The sequence below is a fragment of the Macaca thibetana genome, chromosome X (assembly GCF_024542745.1).
Source record: "Macaca thibetana thibetana isolate TM-01 chromosome X, ASM2454274v1, whole genome shotgun sequence".
Taxonomy (NCBI): Eukaryota; Metazoa; Chordata; class Mammalia; order Primates; family Cercopithecidae; genus Macaca; species Macaca thibetana.
Window position 1 is genome coordinate 24335644 of NC_065598.1, and position 21074 is coordinate 24356717.

The 21074-nt window shown below is 43.5% G+C and overlaps 1 protein-coding gene across 3 annotated transcripts in view; it reads right to left on the bottom strand.

Moving 5' to 3' along the window:
- The window catches only part of PCYT1B (phosphate cytidylyltransferase 1B, choline), a 114609-nt gene that overhangs the window by 75179 nt on the left and 18356 nt on the right, over positions 1 to 21074 (bottom strand). Inside the window, exon 1 of one of the 3 annotated variants that reach the window (XM_050777371.1) lies at positions 13349 to 13726. The exons of 1 other annotated variant lie outside the window; for it this stretch is intronic. In XM_050777371.1, the coding sequence (XP_050633328.1) occupies positions 13349 to 13465 (117 nt within the window). In that variant the 5' untranslated portion in view covers positions 13466 to 13726. Of the gene's footprint in view, positions 1 to 13348; positions 13727 to 21074 lie in introns of those variants that run through there. One more of the 3 variants, XM_050777373.1, reaches the window with a different exon arrangement.

Consider the following 21074-nt stretch of genomic DNA (forward strand, 5'->3'; position numbering starts at 1 on the left):
CACTGGTGCCCCATCTCTGTCAACATCAAATACATGAGGTATCCTAAAGGGAACGTGAAAGTTGGGTAGCCTGCGTCACCTGACATTTTTTCATTTGCTTTCAGCTTATTGCAATATACCGCAGTTCACCTGAGCCTAGATAAAGGTATTTGTGGATTATATTATCTAGTTTTAACTAAACCAATGCACATAAATCAGCAGGTGGCTTAAAATATTTCCAGGCCGGGCGTGGTGGCTCAAGCCTGTAATCCCAGCACTTTGGGAGGCCGAGATGGGCGGATCACAAGGTCAGGAGATCGAGACCATGCTGGCTAACACAGTGAAACCCCATCTCTACTAAAAAATACAAAAAATTAGCCGGGCGAGGTGGCGGGCGCCTGTAGTCCCAGCTACTCGGGAGGCTGAGGCAGGAGAATGGCGTGAACCCAGGAGGCGGAGCTTGCAGTGAGCTGAGATCCGGCCACTGCACTCCAGCCTGGGCGACAGAGCGAAACTCCGTCTCAAAAAAAAAAAAAAAAAATATTTCCTGCAGGCCGTGCGCGGTGGCTCACGCCTGTAATCCCAGCACTTTGAGAGGCTGAGGCAGGTGGATCACGAGGTCAGGAGTTCGAGACCAGCCTGACCAACATGGTGAAACCCCATCTCTACTAAAAATACAAAAATTAGCCGGGCATGGTTGTGCACGCCTGTAGTCCCAGCTACTTGGGAGGCTGAGGCAAGAGAATCACTTGAACCCGGGAGGCAGAGGTTGCACTGAGCCAGGATCACGCCACTGCACTCCAGGCTGGCGACAGAGTGAGACTCCATCTCAAAAACAAACAAACAAACAACAACAACAAGAAAAACATTTCCTGCAATGAAATAGGAAAGCAAAGATAATGCAAGCACAAGTGAACAACAAGAAAATGGCAGAGCTGACCCTTCTACTCCCTGCATAAGTTCAGCAGCCACCATATTATCAGGTACGAACAACGACAACCCAATCTGATCTGACAAGAAGATAGTTGAATTGAAAATTATCTCACAGAAGACCATTAGAAATATCTGCTACTATAACATTAAATATCACCTTGAGATATTAGCTAATGATGGTATGAAGTTATTGTAATTAACATATTTTAAAATGAAGCAGCCAGAACATGAAGACAAACCTCTATGATTTTTTCATGTTTAATGTTTCAATGTTGCGAGTCATGTGATACTCAATCCAGTATGTCACAAAATACTGTTACATGTAATGATAAATGTTTAGAAGCCTTTTTGAGTTTCCATAATTCGACAGAGAAAAAAACAAAAGTCTCATACCATTGCAAAATCATCTGTTCTTCATGCTACAGTAAAACTAGCTGCTCTAATGTGTAGGAAAAAAAAACTGATGTCAAACTAAAATGCATTCCTTTGTCAGCAAATATATTTAGAAGACATATAGAAAACATTGTTGAAGATTGAAAGAAACAAGCATTAGAACAAATTATGCAGTGTGGGAGGTTTGTAATACACTTGGATAGAAGTACAGATATTTCTAACATGTCTCAGCTTGAGGTATTTGCTAGATTCTATTTCAATAATAAAACCTCTTTTTTTCTGAGTCACTAAAGGAAAGATGTTCCAAAGATGATATTTTCTGCAAAGTGGATGATTTCTTTAACAAAAACAGTATTTTACAAGAAAACTGTGTAACTACCAGTAAGGTGATTGCTTTACCCTTGGACCTCTGATCTCCCACCTATTTGAGAAGTACTCTCTGTCTTCTTTTCCTGACTCTTTGTCTATTGGATCTCTAAATGTTGACCCTCAGGGTTCCATCCTGGAAGATTGTGGGGTAAAGTAGATTAATTTATCCAGATTTCCTATAGCAATAGGCAGATAAAGGGAGGATTCTAAAAGCTTTAATTACACCTCTTCTATTTTTCACCCTCCCAAACCCTGATGCAAAGGCTCTGGGTCAGCTATTTTCTAGAATTCACCCTGTAGCAGAATTATTCTGAGGTACTCTTGCTACCTAACCAATGCCATCCATTTCCTCAGCTCACAGCCTGTCTGACTGTGAGGCCAGGCATAGTACACAATTGGGGGCCATGGATTTTAATTCACGGATTACCTGACTAGGGCTGGAGTGGTCCTAGGCATAAGGTGTTTTGTTCAAGGGCTCACCTAGGCTCTCTGTGGGGCTGGATATACTGGCCCCTGGAAGGCCTGAGCACTTTGAAGCTCTGTTAAAGTAGCCAAGAGCTATAATTGTAAGAAGGATCTGGTGCCATTCCTTAGAGTTTATTAGATCACCAGAATTATTTGGAAATGGGAAATACATTGTAGAGTTTCCCTTTCTTCATTATTGTGAATAATAATATTTTTAAACTTTGTACTAAAGAATAATAGACATACAGAAAAGTACACATATCGGCTGGGTATGGTGGCTCATGCCTGTAATTCCAGCACTTTGGGAGGCCGAGGCAGGTGGATCACCTGAGGTCAGGAGTTCAAGACCAGCCTGGCCAACATGGTGAAACCTGGTCTCTACTAAAAATATGAAAATTAGCTGGGTGTGGTGGCACACGCCTGTAATCTCAGCTACTCAGGAGGCTGAGGCAGGAGAATCGCTTGAAACTGGGAGGCGGAGGTTGCAGTCAGCCGAGATCGCACCACTGCACTCCAGCCTGGGTGACAGAGCGAGACTCTGTCTCAAAAAAAAAAAAAGAAAAAGAAAAAGAAAAGAAAAGTACACATATCCTAAGTGCAGCTCAATGGACTTTCACAAGCTAAGTATACACAGTCACACATCAAGTAACCTAACACTTCCAGTGTCCATCCATGCTCCTGCCACTACACCGATTTCTAACATCAAAGATTTGCTTTGCCTTTTTTATTTTATATTTTATAGAAATGAAATCATGTGGTACATATTATTTTGTATCTGGCTTCTTTCATTCAATGTGACATTTGTGAGATTCATCCATATTCCTGCAGGTGGTTGTAGATTCTTCAATCTCACTGCTATCCAGCATTAAATTATGTGAGTGTACCACAATTTTTTTATTCATTCTGCTTCTGCTGGGCATTTGGGTCATTTCCAGTTTGGGGTTATTACTAATAACACTGCTAAGAACATCCTAATACTAGCTTTTTTGGTGGCCATATGTACAAATTTCTTAGGAATGGAACTGCTGGGTCAAAATATTCACATGGAATTTCTAGTTTTACTACAAAGAACATAGATATCTGATTTATTTCTACTCCTGTTCCCAAATACAGAAGATATGACTGGGAGGGCTAAATAAAGCATCTCTCAAAGTGCATCTAGGCACATCTTGCTTCCGAATCACCTGGAAGCTTGAGCAGACAATTCTCTGCTCACTGAAGTTTGAGAACTATGTGTCATGGAAATAGAGGCTTTAGAAGTCAGACAAACCTAATTTTAACTCCCAGCTTAATCAGTTAATATTTGATCTTTGGGGCTGGGCACAGTGGCTCACACCCGTAATCACAGCACTTTGGGAGGCCGAAGCGGGAGGGTCACTTGAGGTCAGGAGTTCTAGACCATCCTGGCCAACATGGTAAAACCTCGTCTCTACTAAAAAAAAAAAATACAAAAATCAGCCAGGCATGGTGGTGTGCACCTATAATCCCAGCTACTGGGGAGGCTGAGGCAGAAGAATCGCTTGAACCTGGGAGGCAGAGGTTGCAGTGAGCTGAGATCATGCCACTGCACCCAGCCTGGGTGACAGAGCAAGACTCCATCTAAAAATTTAAAAAATAAAAAAAATATTATACACACACACACACACACACACACACACATATATGTATTTGGATCTTTGGGAAATTACTTGATTCTTTATTTCCTTACTTATAACATGAGGAATAGTAATGCTCATTTCATGGTTCTGCAGCCTGATTAAATGAGATAATACATATAGAGCATTCAACACAGTGCCCAATACAGTGTGCACTGTGAATGGTTGTTCAATTCCCTGACTTGCCCATGGAGAAAAAGGAGTGAGACCACTAGCCTCAAATCCCATATAGAACAATTACCTTATAACTAAACAATTTGGAGGTACAATAGAATTTATTATTATGTGACTGTGCCTACAGTCAATATTAGGCACACTAGAGATGAAACACAGAAGCCTGCATGTACCAGGAATAGGCTTTCAACATCATTTGGTTGGCAATAGGCTGTACACATCATTCATGATGTTTCTATTAACCTATTATCGTTGTTGTTATTTTTCTTAAATGACAGTTTAAATAACCCTCAGCGTCCTTTTACACTGATGTCAGGTTCAGCATGCATGAATTATCGAGTAGAAAACAAAAACACCAAGTCAAAGACTTTGGCGGGAGGGAGGAGATTATATGAAAATGAATTCTGCTCAAAAGGCTAGCCCTGTGTGGCCCTGCACATTATTACACAGGCGCACACTACCAGGGCTCACTGCTTTATTTTCTAATCACTGTGTTTTCAAGTTTGACTTCAAGATCGTTGAGTGCTAAACTGTCTCTTTATCCCCAAGCAAGGTCAGCTTCCCAGCCTCCCATACAACCTGGTTCATGCTGGGATAATGTTAAAACAATAATGCTATGGTCTGAGGCCAGCAACGGGTAATCAGATCCTAGCAAGGTAGAGGCTGTTACCTGGGAGATTATTGGAAGAAAATAGGCCTAGCTTGCAATGACTTAGTTTGTTTCTACCTTCCTTGCTTTTTTCCTTTTCATTCTTACCCCTAGTGATCTGATGGAGTAACTCTTTTCCTGCATTTATTTCCCTTAGGGTCACTAAGATGCTTTGTGTGGGGCACCAGCTAAAGATGCAAGAGTTTTGGTACTACGGCCTAACCCATTGCTGGACTTGAACCCTAAGTAGCAAGCTTAGATGGATAGCATTGGTTAAGAAAGCCCCCTATATCAAGCCTGTAATCCCAGCAGTTTGGGAGGCCGAGATGGGCGGATCACGAGGTCAGGAGATCGAGACCATCCTGGCTAACACGGTGAAACCCCGCCTCTACTAAAAAAATACAAAAAAACTAGCTGGGCAAGGTGGGGGGTGCCTGTAGTCCTAGCTACTCGGGAGGCTGAGGCAGGAGAATGGCGTAAACCTGGGAGGTGGAGCTTGAAGTGAGCCGAGATCTGGCCACTGCACTCCAGCCTGGGCGACAGAGCGAGACTCCATCTCAAAAAAAAACAAAAAAAACAAAAAAAAGCCCCTATAGTTCAAGCCCATACTGCCATGCCTCAAAGAAGGTCCAATGTTTCAAACTTCTGTAGTATGAAATAGATAAATTAGGAGGCTACTGTTCACATTAAGAAGATATTCAACACAGGTTTCTCTAAACAATGAATAGAACATTCCATATATTATTTGGAATACATTCAACCTTTCTGAGGAAGCATCTGAAGAATAAAACAGAAGACAGCTGAAGTGGTTTGTACAATATCAATGTAAAATTTCAAAGTGCTTATGAACATTTGTTATTCATATTTAGCCAGTGTGTCTTACCATAAGATCATGCAACCTGTTTTTACCCCAAATGGATAAAAGCAACAGGGGGTAAGGAATGGGGTAGCCCAGACTTTTGATAGGAGCATGAGCTCAAACAGAACATACTGCAGTAGACCAAGTCCCAAGGCAATGAAAGCTAGAATCACAGTCTAAGGATCTATCCAATCCATTGTGGGGGACAGAATGGAATCCAGAGAGGAAAGTGATTTGCTTAAGTGCACACAATTATTCAATGGCAAAACTGACACTGGAACAAGACTATGGGCTCCAGCAAGTCGAGACCAAGCTTCAGCATATTTGTCTTGCCAGTCCTCTGTCCTTTCACTGTGGGCTAGTTTAGCTCTCCCTGGCCAGATCTAGATTTGGCTTGATGGGCATTGGTGTGGAGCCCCAGAGGCCACAAGGAAGCAGATCCATTTGCCCTCATCAGGAACCATCCCAGCCTTTCCACTTCTCCCTACCCACAGCCTGGAGGCCTCAGGAGAGGACATATCCTGGGGCTGGACTCAACTACCCAGGATATCCCAGAATTATACTTCTGCACTAGCCAGAAATAAGCCACCATGATTTTGCTTCCATCTTCACAGATGAAAAACAAAGGCTATCAGATGGAGAGGCCTTCAACTTTCAGTACCCTTCCTCTTATAACTTATTCTTACCCAAACCATCCTTGCCAGCTTCCTCACCACCACAGTGGGAGAGGTGTCTTTTTTTCTCCCTGAAGCCAATCCTTCCACTTGTGCACTGGAGTCCAACCTGTCCAGCCTAAGAGACATTCCCTTCATCAGTTGTCCCCATCACCGTCACCCTTTCCCTCTCCCACTGGCTCTTTCCCATTTATATTTAGGCACAAGTTGCTATCATCTTAAAAGAATGAGCCAACCAAAAGATTCGACATCTTGGGTGGATGAAAGGAATGAAAAATAAAAGGAAAAAAAGATGAAGGGAGGGAAGATGAAAGTTACAAAAGAAGGAAGGGGAAAACCTAGTCTCTAGTAACCCTAAGCCCTGATTTGTCCACCTCTGGGTACTACACATTCTATCTGCTTCCTCGCTCAGTCAAGCTTCCACTTCCCTACCACCTAGAGGCTCCTCAATCTAATGCCATCCAGCCTCCGCTCCCACCACTTCACTGAAACATCATCATTGACCTCTTCTTTCTAAATCCAAAGGAAATTTTTCCTTCTTATCTCATTTGATCTCTCTACTGCATTTGGTTCTATTGGACATTCCTTCCATGAAACTTACACTGCCCTTGGTCCCTTGATCTCCCAGCTATTTGAGAAATACTCTCTCTGTCTTCTTTTCATGATCCTTCTTCTATTGGCCCTTTAAGTAGTCTTCCTCAGGGTTCCAACCTGGGAAGATTCTGGGATGAAGTAGATTAGCTTAACCAGATTTCATGTAGAGACAGATGAATGGAAGGAAGAGTCTAATAGCTTTAATTACAGCTCCTCTATTTTCCCCCTCTAAGAGCCTGATACGATGGCTCAGGGTCAGTTACTTTCTAGAATTAGCCCTGTAGTGGGATTATCCTGAGGCTCTCTTCCTAGGTAACCATTTCCATTCACTTCCTTCTCAGTCCAGAAACTAACTCAATTTCACTCTCATCCATTTCACTGCCTCAATTTCACATCTCCTCCATGCTATTTCCCAGATCTATATCTCCAGCTCAGAACTCTCTCCTGAATTCCCCAACCAAACATGAACTAGACATCTCCAAGTGGAAGTCCCCATGGAACCTCAGACATAATTCTCACAAACTCTACTTCCCTGGCACACCCATCTCAGTGATGACACTCACTAGCTGGAGCCAGAAAACCAACTGTGCCTTCCTTGATCTTTTTTTCTTTTTTTTTTTTGAGATGGAGTCTCGCTCTGTCGCTCAGGCTGGAGTGCGGTGGCACGATCTCAGCTCACTGCAACCTCCGCCTCCCGGGTTCAAGCGATTCTCCTGCCTCAGCCTCCCGAGTAGCTGGGATTACAGGAGCACACTACCACGCCCAGCTAATTTTTGTATTTTTAGTAGAGACAGGTTTTTGCCATGTTGGCCAAGCTGGTCTCGAACTCCTGACCTCAAGTGATCCGCCTGCCTCACCTCCCAAAGTGTTGGGATTACAGGCATGAGCCACTGCGCCTGGTCCCTTGATCTTTCATTGAACCTGCCCCATGCTCAGACTTAGTTATCAAATCCTGGGGCATTTGCCTCCTTAGTGTTTCCCATATGTATCTAGTTCTCTCCTTTCCCACTGTCCTTCTATAACTTCAAACTTATTAACTCTCATCTAGATTACTGCAATGGTCTCTTAACTGAAATAGAATAAGAAAGGATAGCATAGAAAGTATAAGAGTGCAAAACATGAAGTAAGGAAAAGTGATATTCGGTTTTAGTTATGACTACATATATGTATATGTGAACTGTGCAATGTGAAAACTATTTATCACTGTAGGTCCTCAGAACTGATCCTAACAGGGCTGGGTAAGTGTCTAAGCTCCCTGTAAAGCCACATGTAGCCATTGAGCACTTGAAATTAGCTAGTCCAAATTGAGATGTGTTGCAAATACAATATACACATTGGATTTCAGACTTAGTATGAAGAAAATAATGTAAGATCTCACTAATAATTTTTATATTGCATGCTGACGTAATAATATTTTGGATACAAAATTAATTTCACCTTTTTTTAACTTTTAAAACTGTGGCCACTTGAAAATTTTCAATTACACATGTGGCTCATGCTGTATTTCTACTGGGCAGAGCTGTTTTAGTGTTCTAGGCCAGTATGTGCCACCCACAATGGGGGCTTAAGATCCACTCAAAAATAGATTGATCCTTTCCATGTCCCAAAATATGTTTTGGGGTCAGCAAGCGAAACCTTTTATTCAAATGCAGGGACTTGTCTTAACTTTGGGATTGGGTTAACAGAGTCCTCCCTGCCGGGAAGTACTTTTGCTCAATGGATAAAATACAGCTTTTAAGAAAGTCTAATATGTTAAAGTCAAACTTACAAAAAAGCTCTCTTAAGGGATTTCAGCATCCTGGCATGCATCCACAAACCAAACTACTACCTTCTATTAGATGGAAATGCCCCTTTAGGGGCAAGGGCTTTGGATTCACTTCTTTTATTTCTCTCCACAGCACCTGGTACATTGCTGTGTCTGGAAGTGGTTAACTACCTGGCTGACTGTGGATCCCATGGGTAAGGGAAATGGTAGGGGTTGGTAAGGATTGGTAGGAGACTCAGTTTTCTCTCAGTTATCTTCCAAAGCTCTGTATTGCTAAATACTTTAAATCTTCCTCACTGCCTGATTGAGGAGATATACATGCACTCTTTTGATTTCTATATGCTAAATCACCAAAGTAAAACACAGAAACTACCTATCATATTTGATTTAGATTTATTTCTTCCATAAGGGTTTAGCATTAGGCAAATGGGGGTTGGAGGGGTAGTGAGAAAACAAACCTAAAACAATCAAAGAAACTAATTGATTGATTCCATGCTAAATACACCTGACTAGTATCAATTTGCAAGACATGGATGTTGCATTTGGATAGAGACCAGCAGGAAAATATCTAATAATAACCTTAGGCAGAATTCCAGTTGACCACAGTAAATGCCCAAGGAAGCTCATGTTTATTTATTTTCGCCAATATTGCGCATTAAGAGTGTTTCACTTTAAAATGTATGCTGTTCTGGGTGGCTAAATAGATGGCAATATTAGCAAAGGAAGCCATTGATGTCTCTGGAAATATGATCATCTTTCTGAACACTAGCAGATGAGCATGCTACCTCCAAACTGACATAATGAACCTTCTGCAAGACAGCAGTCTCTTGGCACTGCTCCGCTTTGAAGTAAAACCCGAAATGAACTCCTCCTGCTAACGTGGCATATTGAACCAGCCCTTTTTTATTTCCAAGGCCTTCTCAGTTGATCCATAGTATATCCATCTTCATGGAAGTGACTATTGCAGGCTAGAATTACAATTCCTTCTGACAACAGAATGCACCTCTAGAAGAACTTGACCAAGGTCATTAACCAAATCCTCAAGCAGACAACTTTCAGGGTGCCTGGGCCTTGTTAGAAAGGGCTTCTGGGACACCTGCTGAGCCCAGAGGATCTTTGTAGGCATAATCTGAGGGCTGGGAAGATATGAGGACACAGTTCTTGCTCAGAGGAGTCCTTGTATCTCAGGAGTTAGTTTCCAAGAAGGGCTATTACATCATATCACCCAAGGTCACTCAGTTTCTCATCTTGACAGTCAAGCTTATGAGTCACCTTGCATCGTGTTTAATCAGGAAAATAGTAAAGAACTGAAAACAAGTCAGGAATCAAGAGTAAACATTGTAACAATGTAAAGAGTTCTCAGAAGCATCTCAAATCAGAGCACCATGGTAAAATGGTAAGGGTAGTAAGATTACATTCCTAAAATACAGGCTCTATCATAAAACCTAGGTAATGTTTTTATTATTTCTTTTCTAATTTCTTTATCAGAGTTATTGCATTCTATTTAATCGTCTCCTTTCTTATATGTTCCTCTAATGAAGAATAAGGCAGGTAGAGAAACTACAAGTATTCCTGTCAGAAAAACTTCCCCCTGAAATATAATTCAATCATATCCACAATATTATTATCAATTTGTTACTTACAGGGATCTAAAATATAGACTGCTTTAAAGTCCTGTTTATTCACTCACGTATGCCAGCTCCCCACTTCATTTCAGCAACTGGGAGAAGGAGCCTGACCTCTGAAGGAGAATCCAAGTGTGGAGCTTCAATCCTAAACAGGCCCCCTGCAAACATTTCATACACTTTCCGTAGTTAAGCAACTCAGTAGCCACACTCTGATGATGGCTGTGGTGTCAGTGACCCACATGCAATTTGGAGCTATATGCCTGGGTGCTGGGAGAAATGCAGAATTTATACAATTTGAAATATGAAGACACTAGCAAAGCTACAAGATAAACAGAAACTACTAAAAACCAGAAAGAAATGTTAATTTCATGTTTTCACTTGCTGCTCACTCTCTTCATCAACAAACTTCTTTATTAAGTAGTTAGCGTGTGCCTTCATTATTAAAGTAAGATCATTAGCAAAGTAAAGTTAGGCTATGAAGTATAAATCTAAATTTAGAATATAACCCTACAGTGATCAAAGTTAGCTTATAAGAGAAGGGACTTTAAAAATTTTAGTAGTGTTTTATAAATTGGTTGCAAGCCCCTATTTAAACAGTCAAATTTCAGTAGCCCGTGATAATGATGAACAACATGGAAAATTTTGTATCCTAAGTAAATCAAAGCAGGTGCTTCAACAGTTCAACTTCTGTACATCCCTATCATACCTATGCATGTGTGTGATACACACACACACACGCACACACGCACACACACACACAACCAGAACTGCCAAAAAGATGGGAAGGGAATGTATCTCACGAGTATGTTATAGAAGAAAGATCTTCCACTTTTCAGGTGTAGAGCTCTGGGTTCAAATCCTAGCTCTCCCCCCTTCAAAGCACTGTGACCCTTGGGCAAGTCACCTACTCTCTCTGAACCTCAGTTTCCTTATTTCTACAATGGGTGGGAGGTGAGGCTGTAGAGCACATTGCCAGCTTAGCGTGGTTCTTGTGAGTTACCACCTGGAATAAGCTGTCACAAGTGAAAGTGGAAAGTAACTTGGCCAGGCGCAGTGGCTCACACCTGTAATCCTAATACTTTGGGAGGCCAAGGTGGGTGGATCACCTGAGGGCAGGAGTTCGAGACCAGCCTGGCCAACATGGCAAAACCTCGTCTATACCAAAAATACAAAAAAATTAGCCAGGCATGATGGTGCCCACCTGTAATCCCAGCTACTCAGGAGGCTGAGGCAGGAGAATCGCTTGAACCTGGGAGGTGGAGGTTGTGGTGAGCCAAGATCGGGCCACTGTACTCTAGCCTGGAGGACAGAGTGAGACTCCATCTTAAAAAAAAAAAAAAAGTAACTTGAACTTTCTTCTTTCCCTTAATTTTCTCTGCCCATCTCCCTCAGGCAGAAGCAACCAAGAAGCAGCATAGCTAAGAGGTAAAAATGGAAGGGAAAATAGTAGACAAAAGAGACTGAAATGATGCACAAACTGGAGCTGGATGCTGCCTTTCTCTCCTCTACCCTTTACCTCTGTCAGGAAAGTATGTGATGCAAATTTGAAGATTGCGGTTACTTTAAAAAATACATTTTTGGGTGAGCATGGGCACACACACACACACACACACACACACACACATATATATATAGTGCTGTGGCACAAGCCTGTAATCCCAGGTACTTGGGAGGCTGAGGCAGGAGGATCACTTGAGTCCAGGAGTTCAAGTTTGAGGCCAGCCTGGACAACAGAGTGAGTCTCTCTCTCTCTCTGTATTTATGTGTATATATGCATATGTGCATATGATGATCTTGTAATATGCTTTCAGTGGTCATTTTTCTTTATGCTAAACCCATGAGTTGTTTAGTGACTCAAAGGAATCCCTTAGTAACAAACTTATTGGGATGGTTTGTGTCTCATGAGAACATAGACACTACATTGTGTATGTCATTCAGTAAGTGGCTAAAGTGTTAGGGCACAGTTACTATTAAACTGTCCTAAGAGAAAATATTTTTAAAAAGAGAAGCATAGGGGAAAAAAAGCCCACAGGGCTCTAATATAACTTCCTCTGTATTTGTGCTTTTTAGGAAGTTGTTCTAAGCCTCCTTTGAACCCTTATTAACTCGTATTAAGAAATAACAGTTTTATGATGGGTTGGCCTTCTCAACTGTGAGCCCTAATTTTGCAGGTTCAGAGAAAATGCTACATCACAAAATCCTTTTTTAAAAAACTCTTCCCAGGGTCAAACTCCACAGCCAATCAAAATATTCCACCTTTTAACTTGAGGGAAATCGCTAAAGGTAAGGATAGCTTTAGTGTGTCTTTTGGATTGGGGGGCTCAAAGAGAGGTCTCCCCAAGTTCCACAAGACTTCGGACCACAGAAAACCCACCACCCATGCGTGTGTTTGATTCCTTGAGGACACATGCTGCGGTGGTTGGGAACGAAGTTTCACATCTACCTAAAAGATCATGACCAGTGGTAGAGAAACGACCAAATTTGGGAGAGCAGTTACGGTGCAGTTACGGAGGCGGAAGGACGCTCTCAGTACCCCGTTTCCACACTTTCATTCTTAAAGGCATGCAGCCCCTTTCTAAATAAATGTAGTGTCCCCAGGTTTCCACTACCTGAAGAGAAACCCTCACAGCACACTCTGGAAATGTTTTACAATTCATTTTAAATGCGTATTATTTCTAAGTAAATCATTGAGGGACTCCTATGTATTTATTTATTTATTTTGAACATTTTCAAACGGATGGGGAAGTTTTGCTTCCATGTCGTTTCCATTTTTTTCCCCCAAATTGGCATTAGGCACCAAAATCAGTTGAGGAACGAATCATTCCTTAGCTAGAATTTAAAACTTAACAAGGGACTCGTCCCGAGCTTGGTGAAGAGAATACCATTTTAAAATTGCACTGTAGGATTTTTTTACCTTCAGACAAGAACACACCTAAAAGGAAAAAGGCCCTCCCCTCCTCCCGAAGCACAAAAACACAGCATATCCCAAGCAGCCCGTTTCCTACCCAGCCAATACAATAACGCTTTGTAAACTGAGAGCAGCGCCCGGTATAGAAGCTAAGTATAAACAGCTGAGAAGGATTAGGCGGTAGCGCTCTTCTCATTTACATGAAAATCCTCTAGGCATCGTTTCCCTCGCTGGCTGCGGGCGCATAAGGAACTCTTTTATGCCATAGCCACGCATACATTTCCATCCTTTGTCTTTACTTACCAGTCGAGGCTGTGGGCATGTGTGCTCTATTTCCTCCATGGTTTCTGAGGGAGGCTCATTGGAAAGGGATTTTGGGATACCTGTTTCTGACTCAGCATCAGTGGTAACTACTGGCATGGCCAGTGAATGCTCCCTCTAGCTCTACACCCTCAGAGAGTCTCCTCCCAGGCAGAGAATGTTTTCTTTGTCACGTATTTTTCTCCCCGCCACCCTCCACCCATCCCCCGCTTCTTCTCCCCTTCTTTCTGTCTTCCCTGGGGGAAGTAAAGAGGTTACCCCCCCACCCCGCCCCTTTCTCTCTCTCTCTGTCAGAAGCCAAGAGGCAAGGCCTCAGTTTATCACTATAACAACCAGACGACACTGAAGCGGCTGGTGCGGGATACAGTAGCTCATTTGCATAGAGCGCGCTGGTTGGCTACTGTCATCATAGTACCACTCCGCCGGGGAGCTGCCGGGCCCCATTGGCTGGCCCGCCGTACCCACGGCCCCGAACTTACTGCTTTTGTTTCTTCTGTTTAATTCAGTTGCAAAGGTCTCCGTCCTCTCTGGGCACAGGACCCGGGCTGCGCCACCCAGATAACCTAAAACCGCTTCCTGAGGGGCCTAGGGCGCCTTGAGAAACAACATAGCAGACCTCCACTAATAAAGGACCGTGTCCCTGGGATGAGCTAGTGCATGATGTGCCATAGTCAGGATATTTGCCAAACAGGAGTCACTCTGAAGACAAAGCCACTTTTGGGCCCAAATTCATTGTGCCAATTGCCAGTTGGGGGCCCCTCCGGGCATTCACTATGGGCACCTGAGTGTTCACCCCCTGGACTTCATGCAACGCGAACCCTGGCAGATCCCCTTGTGGCCTGGTGTAGCCCTGGAGCCCTCCCCTGGGGCTGCCCTAAGGGGAACTTTGAAGGAGGTAGATTGTCTTTAACAGTCTGCCTGCTACTCCTGGCTGCCCTTCCCAGTTGCTTCCTCTGTCAGCCACTCTTCCCCGTCCCCAGCTATTCAAAGTTTCCTCAAGAAGTCTTGCTGTTGTATGCCTTTCAATACACTGTTCCATGCACTGCGCTATTATCTCTTGGCCCCTACGTACTTGTCGTGGATCCCATTTCCTAAGTATCCTGCCCTCAGCCAAATGCTCATGGCAATCAGAGATGGAATGTTAACGATCAGATGCTTTAATGTCTACATTATCTAGGGACATTCACATTTTAAGAGGAGCATTCTGAAGACACACACCCAAAGAACTTACCAAGGTATTCATTGTGAATTGTCACTTTCAATATTAATAAAAAATCATGATGATCGCTGGCATTTATTAAGCACAAGCACGGTGCTAAGTACTTTACCTACTTCTTGTTTAATCTTTGTAAGAACCCAAAGAGGTAGATCCTATTGTTTTCCTCATTTTACAGGCATTCACATTCACAAAATTCTAAAATAATGCAGCTGGGATTTGAAGGATTTTTTTTTCCGAAGGGCGGGGGCTGGAGGTGGGGGCGGGTGCGTAGGGACCAGGGATGCAGCAGGTGTAGTAAGAAAAGGATCTAGGCAGGAGTCCTCTTAGGACAAGTCCCTGGGCTTCTACATCTTTCATTTTTATCTATAGCAGTGGTTTTCATCCAAGTGTGGTCTGGGACCAGCAGCACAAACATCAGCATCACCAGGGAACTTGTTAGAAATGCGAATTATTGGCCCCCTGTCAGACCCCAGACCTGATTCAGTAAGTCTGGGGTGGGGTCAGAATTTGCTTTTCTAGAGAGTTTCTGGGTGTTCTTAATGCTGCAGGTCTGGGAACTATACTTTGAGAATCAGTAGCCCAAAGGTTGGGATACAAATACCCGGCTTGCCTCCATCACAGAAAGGAGATCAAAAGAGATATCATGTCATTGCACTTTTTGAATTGGAACGTGCTATGCTAATATAAGGGGACATTATTTTTATTACTCCTCAATAAGCAAAGAGGGCTAGCCCTAAAAGAAGAAGAAAATGGATTCTGTAGCAGAGAATTACAATTTGACAGTTTTAGATGCTGGCCCTTTAAGTCAGAATAACATCACTTAAGAGTATTATGACCTATACAGGACAGAACTCCAGTGATGTGAGAATTCCACTGACGCTTGGGTTATCTAAAAGGGGCCAGTTGCTTCCTACCCTATTTGTCCTCCTGGAAGCACAAAACACTTCCAGCAGCAGGTTTAGCTCTACCAGCTCATCACCTGGAAGAGTCAAGCCCTGTATTACATTTAGGAGACCTTTTCCTACATGTACTGGGTGACGTGCAAATGACATGTTTATTCTAAACTCAATATATGTATTTTTGCCTTTGAGCAGTGGCTCTCAAAGTGTGCTTCTCTGAGAAGTAGTGGCAGCAGCCCTGGTTACTTGTCAGAAATTCTGGATCCCCACCCCAGACCTACTGAATCAAAACCTCCTGGTTTGGGAGGCATTCTGACCTATGCTAAAGTTTATAAACCACTGCCTTAGAGTCACTGTTCACATTGGAAAGCACCTAACCACCACTGTATTCTGGGCCACTGAGCTACCCCTTGGTTCCTAATTAGTCACCTAATTCTCTCTCCAGAATGAGAGGTTCACCTGTTCACCTGCCCATTTCACAGAGTTCTGATGTCTAGCTGGGTCCTTGTGAACTCTTGTCCAAGAGCCTAGACCATTCCTTTAGACTCCCAATATTTTCTGTCTCCCTTCCTCACCTTCCTCTCCTCCTAATCTTCCTCTGTCCCATTGAACCAAGATACTGCCTCTGCCTAGGATATCTTCATTGTGTTACCCACATCAAATCCTTAGCTTTCAGTGCCACTTTGTGCTAAGTCCAAGTCACACCTGACAACTTACTCATCCCAAGTCCTTGAACTTTGCAATTTAGACTTCTAACTGCCCTGAGGGTAAGCTCTATAACTAATTCCATTCCTACTCCAGCCTAGTCCTGGCTTCTTCCTGCTCCTCTCTCCACAGTCCTGTGATTGAATCTCAGCATGTCTTGCAGTCTTAACGGCAGAAATAGACTCTGTCAGGCACCATTCTGAGAGGAGTCCTTATCAGATCCACCCACTTCGGAGACCAGTCCTGGTAGCTGCTGCAACCTGACTCAGAAATACTTCTTCGTAATACTTGAATGGGTTATTTTAACTTGGGGGCATTGTAATGCTATCAAGACAATTAGCTAAGAATGATCAGTTAATTCCACACTACAGAGCTAAATATTCCATAAGGGTTATGAAGGGGCTGACTATGAAGGGATAGCAGGAGAGAGTTTATTGGGGTAATGGAATTATTATGTAGCTTTTTTTTTTTTTTTTTTTTTTTTTTTTTTTGAGACAGGATCTTACTCTGTTGCCCAGGCTGGAATGCAGTGGTGCAATCTCAGCTCACTGCAACCTCTGCCTCCCAGGCTCAAGCGATCCTCTCACTGAGCCTCCCAAGTATCTGGGACCACAGGTGTGTGCCACCACTCCTGTCTAATCTTTCTGTATTTTTGGTAGAGACAGGGTTTCACTGTGTCACCCAGGCTGATCTGGAACTTCTGGCCTCAAGCGATTCACCTGCCTCGGCCTCCCAAAGTGCTAGGATTACAGACGTGAGCCACCGTGGTCGGCCAAGAATCGTTATGTATCTTGATTATGGTAATGATTGCACAAAATCTATGCATGTGTTAACTTCATTAGAAATTCCATAGAGGATATTTGTCAGTATATGCTAACAGCATTTAGAATATTCATACCCTTTGACCTAGGGATTCCACTTGGTAATTTATCCCAAAAGAAATAGAGAAGCACACAAATAATTATGTACAAAGATGCTTAATGCAGAATTATTTATAAAAGGCAAAAAAGATACAACTTACAGCAATAGTTGGAATTGTTAAAATAAGTCCATATAATATAGTATTGTACACTCACTAAGAGTCATGTTTTTGAAGAAATTCTAATGTTATGGGCACATGTTAGCATTATATGTTAGAAAAGCAGGCTGCAAAATGTGATTCCAAAAACATGAGCCCAATTATGTGATATGTACATGCACAGAAAAAAGCATTGCAAGGAAATATATCAAGATGCTAAAAGTGAAATTTTTAAACTGTGGGGTTATGGAAGATTTTTGTTTTACTTTTAAAAAAAATTTCTGCCTATAACAAATATTCAAGGCCGGGTGTGGTGGCTCACGCCTGTAATCCCAGCACTTTGGGAGGGCGAGGTGGGTGGATCATGAGGTCAAGAGATCAAGACCATCCTGGCCAACATGGTGAAACCCTGTCTCTATTAAAAATATAAAAATTAGCTGGGTGTGGTGGCGGGCGCCTGTAGTCCCAGCTACTCAGGAGGCTGAGGCAGGAGAATTGCTTGAACCTGGAAGGCAGAGGTTGCAGTGAGCGGAGATCACGCCATTGCACTCCAGCCTGGGCGACAGAGCGAGACACCATCTCAAAACATATATATATGTTCAAAAATGAACATATATATATGTATTTTTTTGAGACAGGGTCTCACTCTGTCGCTTAGGCTGAAGTGCAGTGGCATGATCACAGCAGCCTCGACCTCACAGGCTCAGGTGATCCTCCCACCTCAGTCTTCCTGGTAGCTGGGACTACAGGATATGCAACCACGCCTGGCTAATTTTTTGTAGAGACGGTGTTTCGCCATGTTGCCCAGGCTAGTCTTGAACTCCTGAGCTCAAGCGATCTGCCTGCCTTGGCCTCCCAAAGTGCTGAGATTACAGGCATGAGGCACTGCACCAACCCTATATTAGTCTTATAATTAGAAAAAAACAATGAACATTACTCTCCTCCCCAAAGACATCAAGAGCTGGGTATTAGGGTTGGGGTGAGACAGTCGTGGTTAGGTCATGAGCAAATAGAAAGATGCACAGACCTCAGTGAGAGGAAACAAGAAAGCTGAAACTGAGGAACAAAGCTGGAGCAAAGTCCTAAAGTCCTATCTCCAGTTGGCAGAGGTAGAGGAAATGTGTTGCAGGCTGGCTGTTCAGAAAAGTCCCAGAGAATGTTTAGGGACAGGGCTTCTGAGTCCCGTGACCTCAACAAGAAGGGTATGCCTTCTGTGAGAACTTGTCAGATCAGTGCTGTCCCTAACAAGAACTATCATGATTATTTCTACTGTTTATTGAGTACCTCTTATGTCTTTAGCACTATGCTAGGTATTAGGTTGGTGCAAAAGTAATTGCAGTTTTTACCATTAAAAGTAATGACAGGCCACGCATGGTGGCTCATGCCTATAATCTCAATATTTTGGGAGGCCGAGGCGGGCGGATCACCTGAGGTCAGGAGTTCAAGACCAGCTTGGCCAACATAACGAAACCCCTTCTCTAGTAAAAATACAAAAATTAGCCAGGCGTGTTGGTGGGCGCCTGTAATCCCAGCTACCAGGGAGGCTGAGGCGGGAGAATCACTTGAACCCAGGAGGCGGAGGTTGCAGTGAGCAGAGACCACACCGTTGCACTCCAGCCTGGGTGACAAGAGCAAAACTCCGTCTCAAAAAAATAAATAAATAAATAAATAAAAATGACAAAAACCGCAATTATTTTTGCACCAACCTAATGCTTATCATAGCCTACCTGTAGCCCCGACAACATCCAATCAGATAGGTATAGTTACCCCACTTTGCAGATGAGGAAGCCAAGCCATAGAGACCTTAACTTCAGCTTGGAAGACACCTACAAATGACATCTACCTTCCTATAAGCAGTCCTCACATAAACATCATCAAATTGTTGAAAACATTATTTTTGGCCGGGCACGGTGGCTCATGCCTGTAATCCCAGCACTTTGGGAGGCTGAGGCGGGCAGATCACTTGAGGTCAGGAGTTCAAGACCAGCCTGGCCAACATGATGAAACCCCATCTCTATTAAAAATACAGAAAATTAGCCGGGCGTGGTGGCACATGCCTGTAATCCCAGCTACTAGGGAGACTGAGGCAGGAGAATCGCTTGAACCCAGGAGGCAGAGGTGTCAGTAAGCTGACATTGCACCACTGCACTCCAGCCTGAACGACAGAGGAGACTCCATCTCAAAAAAAGAAAAAAAAGAAAAAAGAAAAAAACACATTATTTTCAAAGATATGCAAAGAAGAACTATCAGGTTGGTGCAAAAGTAAATGCACTTCTTGCCATTGAAAATAATGACAAAACCACAATTACTTTGGCACCAACCTAATAAAATAATCTCTTTCCAGCAGACTGTCTGAACCCTGCCGAAATCCCCTCAGGCCTTACCATAATGACTATGATGTTACCATGGTCAACACCTGACCCACTGTCAACTGCCAGCACCTGCATCTCTCTGCCTGGGGGCTTTATCTGGCCTTTAGAAAGCCCTGCCCTCCCAACACCACCACTGAGTCAGAACTAAAGGGCCAGAAAATTAACAGCCCATATCCCTAAGAGCTTTCAACCAATGACTGATAGAAGTCAAAGTATAGTTCCCTCAGCCCTCAAGTGAAATAACTCTGAATTGCATGTTCTATACTAACTCCCAGAGTCCTCCAGTGGGATTAAGTTCCACTTGCCACAGGGCACCCTTTATCAACTGCCTTCCTTTCCTTGTTTCACTTACCCATGCTCCTGTGAGTATTTCCTGGGATAGATCGTCTCCCAAATAAACTACTTGAACTTGAATCTTTCTTGCAGAGCCGGCTTCTGGGGCATCTCAAAAGGTCTCAAGATACCATTAAGGGGTGCCCACCATAAAGTTGTTTTTTGTTTTGTTTTGTTTGCTTTTGAGACAGAGCCTCACTCTGTCACCCAGGCTGGAGTGTAGAGTGTGATCATGTTGGCTTACTGCAACTTCTGTCTCCCGGGTTCAAGCGATTCTCCTGCCTCAGCCTCCCGAGTAGCTGGGATTGCAGGCACATGCCACCACGCCCGGACAGTTTTTTTGTATTTTTAGTAGAGACGGGGTTTCACCATGTTACCATATTGGCCAGGCTGGTCTCAAACTCTTGACCTCAAATGATCTGCCCGCCTCAGCCTCCCAAAGTGCTGGGATTATAGGAATGAGCCACCATGGCCAGGCCTCACTCTACTATTTCTTCCATGTTTCTGTCTTTTTCTTTCTTTCTTTTTTTTTTTTAGACAAAGTCTCACTCTGTCGCCCAGGCTGGAGTGCAGTGTGGTGCAATCTCAGCTCACTAAAACCTCTGCCTCCTGGGTTCAAGCAATTCTCCTGCCTCAGCCTCCCGAGTAGCTGGGATTACAGGCATGCGCCACCACGCCCGGCTAATTTTTTTGTATTATTAGTAGAGACGGGGGTTTCACCATATAGGCCAGGCTGGTCTCAAACTCCTGAACTTGTGATCCTCCTGCCTCGGCCTCCCAAAGTGCTGAGATTACAGGCATGAGCCACCACGTGCAGCCCACGTTTCCTTTTTTATTCATTTTCTTCTCACTGCCTCAGATTTACCAAACAAGAAATTTATGGTCGGGTGGCGTGACTCACACCTGTAATCCTAGCGCTTCGGGAGGCCGAGGCAGGTGGATAGCTGGAGCTATCCAGCTGTTCAGCTATCCAGGAGTTCGAGACTAGACTGGGTAACATGGCAAGACCTGGTCTCTACTAAAAATACAGAAACATGAGTCAGGCATGGCGGCATGTACCTGTAGTCCCAGCTGCTCTGGGGGCTGAGGCAGGTTTGCTTGAATCTGGTAGGCAGAGGTTGCAGTGAGCCGAGATTGCACCAGTGCACTCTAACCTGGGCAA